The 7,142-nt window shown below is 44.3% G+C and overlaps 1 protein-coding gene across 3 annotated transcripts in view; it reads left to right on the forward strand.

Moving 5' to 3' along the window:
• Window positions 1-2,886: 2,886 nt before the first annotated feature.
• Window positions 2,887-7,142, forward strand: part of APLP2 (amyloid beta (A4) precursor-like protein 2) — a 19,123-nt gene continuing 14,867 nt past the window's right edge. For all 3 annotated transcript variants that reach the window (XM_010179403.1, XM_010179404.1, XM_010179405.1), the window contains exons 1-3: window positions 2,887-3,062; window positions 3,701-3,830; window positions 5,930-6,042. In XM_010179403.1, coding sequence (XP_010177705.1) covers window positions 2,943-3,062; window positions 3,701-3,830; window positions 5,930-6,042 — 363 coding nt within the window. In that variant the 5' untranslated portion in view covers window positions 2,887-2,942. The remainder of the gene's footprint in view (window positions 3,063-3,700; window positions 3,831-5,929; window positions 6,043-7,142) is intronic.

The raw sequence follows: 7,142 nt of genomic DNA on the forward strand, positions 1-7,142 counted from the left end.
ACACACAGATATATATCTTATTTATTTTAATAAATGTATTGGTCTGAGCACTGCAGCTCCTGCATCGGCTTCCAGTTTGGTGCTGGTGCAGAATCCTCCCCCGCAAAAGTCAATAAAGGACGAGCTGAGATCTCCAGCCCTTCCAGCGAGTTAAAAGTGAGCCAAAAACTGCTTTACTGCGATTTTGGCCATCGAAATCCAAAAGCAAACACAGGCCGGTATTATCAGCTCACACCAGATCTGCCTGCAGACAATAATTCTTCCTGTCTTGGACCTCTGCCCATGTGCATTATTGTAATTATCAGCAATTTAAAAAAAAATAAAGCAATAAAGCTAGGATGAGCTGCTGGTCTGGAGATTTACTGCCTGCTGTGTCAGGCATTCATTAGGCCGGCCGGGTTCAAGCCGTCGATCTGCTGGATAAAAGCAGGAAGGGAAGTGAAGGAAAACAACGCGTTCAACACCATTCGGAGCACAAATTGCGAGCTCTGCTCGTGTTTGCAAGTTCTAAACCCAAAACCGGGGGAATTTGAAGTGTTTTCTGTTCAGGAGATGTTGTGTGTGAAGTCCTTCTGCCAGCTTTCCTTTTTGTTGAAATCCAGGCGGCGCACGTTGTTTGCACCACAGATCTTAGCTGGGAAACTCAGAGTTTTCTGTAATGCCATATACGCGATATTTTGGCGTCAGTGAAAAGCAAATTGGAGATTTCCTGCTAAGCTGCTGTGGTTTTGCTGGAATAAATGCCCATATCCTGGCTAATCTGCTCAGATGGGCGAGGTTACGGTAACGTTTGACCTCATAGAAAATTCAGAATGGGGTTAAATTTGACGTTTTGGGGATAACTTTAAAGGAAAGCTGTGAGGAAGAGAGGATTTGGGATAGAAGAGTGATTGGAGTTTCACTTTTTGTGAAGAGGTGTTCATTATATTTCATAGAAATAGCAAATACAAGAGTGGATACTTGGGCACAGACATTTCCATCAGAGAAGTAAAGAAGATGTAGAGGTTTGAATCCCAGTGTTTCGGGACCATAAATCAGGCGCTGCTTGACAGGGTGAGGAATTTAACTGACATTAACTGGCCCGAGATTGATGTGTTTATGGCATCAAGTACTTCTTTGGGCTTGGAAAGCAAACTGGATTACAGAATTATACCAAAAAAAGAAGTGGAATTTAATAATGAATCATTTTGTAATGGCCTGAGTGATCTGCTTTAATTTCTGGCACTCCAAAGGCAATTGTGGGGAGCAACAGCAAATTGCTTTGTCCCAAAAAACCCTTGTAGGTGATTTTCTTCACTTAAATAGCAGTGTTGGAGGTGCAGCCTCTGCTGGTACAGATGAAGTTTGCTGTGCTGTTTTCTCTCATTGCAGGTAGAGTGAGATGAAAACACAGCATTAAATAACTGATGCGTTTTGCATCTGGAGTGGATTATCAGTGGTGAAAAAAGGGAAGCCCATCACTCCAAACCTTTATCTTGCAGGTCGTGGGGTCAAAGATTCAACTGGTGTCTCTCCAAGTTCATTAACTTACTCAACGGTGCAATTGAAGACAAGATTTCTTCCAGTTGATGAGAAGTGATGAAATCAAGCAAGTCATTAGTCTGGTTTGTTCAGCTGTGAGCTGGGGCTTAGCACGGTAGCTACGGCAACAGCGCTCTGCTGATATGCGAACTATTTGAGCAATCCGGGGAGGAGGAACCGTACCTTTGAATGATACCTTTGGAGAGACAAAAATCAACAGGAGCTGGCATGGGCTGGAAATAGGGGGGTGGCAGTGATTTCAGGAGGTCGGTATGTGTTTGAACAGGCGTTCTGCTCATGCAAGAGCTGCTACCAATGGGTTGCTGAGGGGTGTTTCTGCCTCTCGAGATGCCTGCGTCTGTCCTGCTTTTGTGGTTACGTGTTAAATGTCCTTTGAAGAAAGCACATTTCAAACATAGGCGGTGCTGGTGATCCCCAAACACGTCCGTTTTGATGTCTGGATGCACTGTTTGCTTATTACAAGGGTGAAGGCTTTGTGTGTACTTGATCTTACGTTTCATTTATTTTTTTTATCATGGTTCAGGGTGAATCTTGGATGCAGTTGCAGTGTTGTCCTAAAGCAAAACGGTGTTGTGGGTGGTTTCCTTCAACGTGTTGAGTCTTGTGCTCTCTGCGAAGTGCTTGTTGGGACCAAAGTGGTGGTTGCATGTAGAAAGATGAAAAGGTCCTCATGCAAAATTCGTGTGTGTGTGTGTGTGTGTGTGTGTGTGTGTGTGTTTTCAAGGTTATGAAGGATCATTCCTCATTTACCTTTTTCTTCTGAAATGATGTGAATTTCTGCTTCTCTTGGTCCTATCCCTCAAGCAGCAGCTGTGTGTTCAGCACCAAACAACCCTTGACTCCCAGTGTAAATGTCTGATCTCCAGGCAGTGATTTTGTGTGTAAACACGGAGGGGGAGAAATAAGCTAACGATAATGGAGTGTATTATAATACGTAGGGAGAGGATGTTCAGCTCCTGACATACTTGGTCTTCCAAAAAACCCCAACTCTGCAATTGAATTTAATCCCCTCCTAGCTCTTTTGGTCAGCCAGCAAGGTTTCAGCGAGGGAACCTGACCTTGTAGTCATCGATCGGGTCTGCAGTTTGACCTGAACGTGGGTCTGGGTCGGCGGGGTTTTTGTCTGCTGGTGCACAAAATCCCCATCAGAACTGGTGAAGACTTGGTGTGGGCTCGCTTTAAGCTTCAAGAAATACGGTTACAAACTGCCTTTTCAAGACTCTGCTGTTATATTTTGGGTTTAAGCAGAAGCTTTCTGAAATAATGCCAGCATATTTCTGGGGCTCTGTGTTGTTCTGCTTTGGATTCGATCGAGCAATCAGCGCGTTTTGTTTGTGTCTTCGCAGGCGCTGGCAGCCAATGCAGGGACGGGGTTTGCAGTGGCAGAGCCTCAAATTGCCATGTTCTGTGGGAAGCTGAATATGCACGTGAACATCCAGACTGGGAAATGGGAACCGGACACTTCAGGGACCAAGAGCTGCTTTGGGAGAAAGGAAGAGATCCTGCAGTACTGCCAGGAGGTGAGTTTTTCACCATGATCTTAAAGGGATTGGAGTCCAATGTAGGCACTTGGCCTTGATAAGCGCCTTTAGTTGTGCCTCTGTGGTGGCAGGCATGTAAAATACCACAAGGAGTGGGGTTTTTTAATGGGAAAGTGATATGATGCACCATGTCTGGACTGGAAAAGGTTTAAAACTGTTTTAGAAGGCTGATATAACTGGTGCTACATTTGGTTCACGTAGCGGAAGCCTAAATATAAGTCAGTGTCTGAACTTGAGACCTCAACCAGGACGTGGGGATCGTGTTAATACATCCTAAACAGAGCAGGCATAAGGAAACACGAGGAGAGAGGTGCATATTAGCTTGAGAAGTGATGAGAGAGCCTGAAGATGCTACTAAACCCTATTTGTTGGTGATTGCCCTCTGCCACAGGGTATTGTGCTGCACTGGACATAACAGAAGGGATAAATACTCCTCCTCCACTACCATGCAAAGCCAAACACCTCAGCTTAGTGCCAGTGAATGGGTGTCCCTGTGTATTTGTTATTTGAACTTGGTTTTGCTTAGAGAATTGGCCTCAGTGCTGGTTAGGAGCCATTTTTGCGTGTTCTTTGTCCTTTCTGGAGAGAAACATCTCTCTTAAACTCATCTTCAACAGATGTATCCAGACCTTCAGATTACCAACGTTGTGGAAGCCAACCAACCTGTCAGCATCGAGAGCTGGTGCAAGAGAGGGAAGAAACAGTGCAAGGACCACACTCACATTGTCGTGCCCTACAAGTGCCTGGGTGAGTTGTTGTGCATCCTCATGGGAGGAGCACGGCGTTGCCTCCTGGCGTTTTACACAGAGGACACCCGAGTTTAGAAGGCTTTTCTCATATCAGGTTGCCATTTCCACAGCCAGCTCCCACTTAAACATGTTTTATTTCCACAAGATGGATCTCTGCCTTTCTTGAACCGGTCGACAGCTTGGTAACAGCTGTGGTGGGATAATGGTGCCTGGCGAGAACAAGAAATCCCCGTTCTCTCTGCAACCGCCATAAAAACCTGCAGACTATTGTACTTGGGTATCACAAAGACACTGGGATTGAATACTCTGATCCTATTTTTGTGAAGCTTTAATATTTTGTTGCCTTGGAGACTTAAATACTCAGTGCGTTCGGGCTTCCTGCTTTGGTCTTGGCAAGAGATCTCTATTCTGTTTCGATGCCTATATTTAAACTTTGCTGCTTCAAAGAGGCCCTGCTTCTTGCAGCTGTATCCCATGTCCCAGCTTTGAACTGTGACAGAACATGAGACAAACCGTGATGGATTTCATGGTGCTTTCCAGAATGCATCCACCCACTTGAATCTGGCGACGTGTTCAGCTGCTTTACCTTGCAGCTCTTGACCTGTATGTCTTTTGGACCCCATGCTGCACTGCATGTGTCCTTAGTAGTAAGCTTAGTCTCAGCTGGCTGCATCTCTACAGTTATCCACTGGCCGAGACTTGTTTTGCAAGCAGTCTGGTTGCTGGGAGCATTCAATGGGAACCAGTTTTAATAATTTATATCTTTATCTCAGGTTAGCATGCAGTTTGACACAGAACATGAGCAAATCCGCAGACCTGTATGTGATACCTGCCAGTAGACAATCATAAGACGCCTCATAAGAAATGAGATTTGATGTGGACACATACTGGAAGTTGCTTGTCTTTAGATGTGGAGCTTCAGGTTTGAGTAGCAACCAAACCCGGCTGATTATACTGAGACTTCCTAATAGAAATAAGGATGAAAGCGCTGGATTTATAAGGAGAAATAATCCTCCCCCGAGCCTATTCTCCAGCTGAAGAATAAGCTGATTTCATAGACGTGGCCCTAACATTTGACAAGCATTAAAGTATCTGTTAAAGGTTTTAATTGGTGTCTGTCGCAGTGTTCTCGACTTGCACAGCCCAGCTGCAAGGCAGCTTTGGTTTTCAGGTCCATATGTGTGTAAAATACCTTTTCGTTGTCTTTAGCACTCCACAAATTGCTCTTGTAAATGGATGATGTGTTTCTCTGCAGTGCATATGGCTTTTTCAGTCAAACTATGGGGTTTTTATTCCCATCCCTGCTTGTCTCCCTTGCTCCATTAATGCACGGACTGTCTTGAGGCTGGATCTTGCTATCATACCACGTTAACCTTCTCCTGCCTCCCCCCCATCACCAATGAAAGCCCTTTTTGTATTTCAAAGGTGAAGGGAGGGAAGAGGAGAACCCATTAGCACCCTCACTGAACTGTAAAATCCGAGTAACAATAGGATGATGGGAGCTGGGCTGAGCCTGGCGAGGTGTGAAAAGACAAAATGCTGACAGTTCTGGTTGGAAACATCTCTTACCCCTGCTCTGATCTCCAAAAAGGAGAGGATTTTTCTTTTCTTGATAGCAGTGGCCATAGGGGAGGTGTCTGTGAGCCTCAGGTATTGATACTAAGGGCTTGCAAAAAATGGATTTGTGCCAAACTTCATCATGCTGCTGAGGTTGTGGTTATCCAAGTATTGGAACCCAGTGTATTTGCTGATTCTGGCTCTACTCTGGGTTTTGGGCTGTATGGTTTTTATTTTTCCAGCCTGCTGTGTTTTGGTGAGGACTGTCCATGTCAGGGCATGTGCTGCAGTTGATCCTGAATGAAACCATCTGGAAACACCTTAAAACAAAAGAAATCCAAACCAAACAAGACACTTTTAGTCTATTTTTCTGTAAATCTGCAGAGAAATCTGCCCTGTCCCTGTTAAGGATACACCAAATGTTTAAGGCGCTTGCAACACAGTGTAATTTGGGGCAGTCCTGATGCTGGCTTTGCTTTCTGCTGGAAGTTGGACGTGCGTGATAGGACAAGTGACCTATGGCTGTGTCTTCTTTTCCAGTGGGTGAATTCGTGAGCGATGTCCTGCTGGTTCCTGAGAAGTGCCGCTTCTTCCACAAGGAGCGGATGGACGTGTGCGAAAGCCACCAGCACTGGCACACCGTGGCAAAAGAGGTAATTTCTTCTGGATCTGACCATTGAAGTGCTTGTAGAATTGGAGCGTAGCAGCGTTTATCTCTGAGGTCTGTTATTCCCATGAATGGACTGAGGCAGGAAGAAATGAAAAACTCAATGTAAAAGTACTCAGATGACTTAAAAAAACCTGTGCAGCCAGCTGATATACACTCATGAGAAGCTGTCCTCAGTGGCTTGCCGAAGATCAGACTGTAGGACAGAGGTAGGAACTGAAATCAGGTCTCTAGGATATTGCTTTAACCAATGGCTCATCCTTCTTTCCAGTGGTCATGGGATAGTTCTGATTTTGCATAAATGTACCTGCTGCTGCGGCTGGGGATTTGGGTAGGAGCTGGGCTGTGGCTGATTAGTGGAGGTTTTACATAAGAGATGGATTATCTTCTCAGAATAAATCTAGCCCGTGGGTTTTTTTTCCTGTTGTTGGTTTTTTTTAATCTGAGTAGCAAAAATGTGGCAGATTCTCTGCGCACCCATTGAAACTGGGGGTGATCCAGACAAGATCACGACAAAATGCACATATTTTCCATATTGTTTAGTTACGATGGTGCTAGTAAAGATGAGGTTAAGGATGTACCAGTTAAACTTCCTATTTCTTTCAAATCCCAGCAGCAAAACCCCGTCTAAATACAGCTGTGATAGAGGAATCGGCTTTTAGTTGCGGATAAACTTGTTGATGTGTAGCAAATTTAAAAATCGCCTGCTTTCGACATAGTTGGAGAACTTCTTGAGAAATATCTGACTCATTTTACATCCGTGCTGCGACAAAGCAAAGAACAAAAGGGTTTTAATGTACATAATAAAGCCTTTCTTGCTTCATTCTTTCCTGAGGCACCACAAAACCGTGTATTTCCTTACCTTCAGAGAAGTGTATAGACATAATGGCTAATCACAGTTTGCATTTGGCTTTTTCTTGAATTACCTGATCGATTTTCATCTGCAGCATGTTAAAATAATCTTGACACAAAGTCCATTTGAGCGATTATTCACTTACTGCAATGTAAAGTTTAATAGATAAAGTTTAATGAAATGGCCAGCCCAGAAAAGCAAACAACATTTCTGTTTCTTTCAAGTCCTCTTTC

Source organism: Mesitornis unicolor, unplaced genomic scaffold (assembly GCF_000695765.1).
Source record: "Mesitornis unicolor isolate BGI_N332 unplaced genomic scaffold, ASM69576v1 scaffold2702, whole genome shotgun sequence".
Taxonomy (NCBI): domain Eukaryota; kingdom Metazoa; phylum Chordata; class Aves; order Mesitornithiformes; family Mesitornithidae; genus Mesitornis; species Mesitornis unicolor.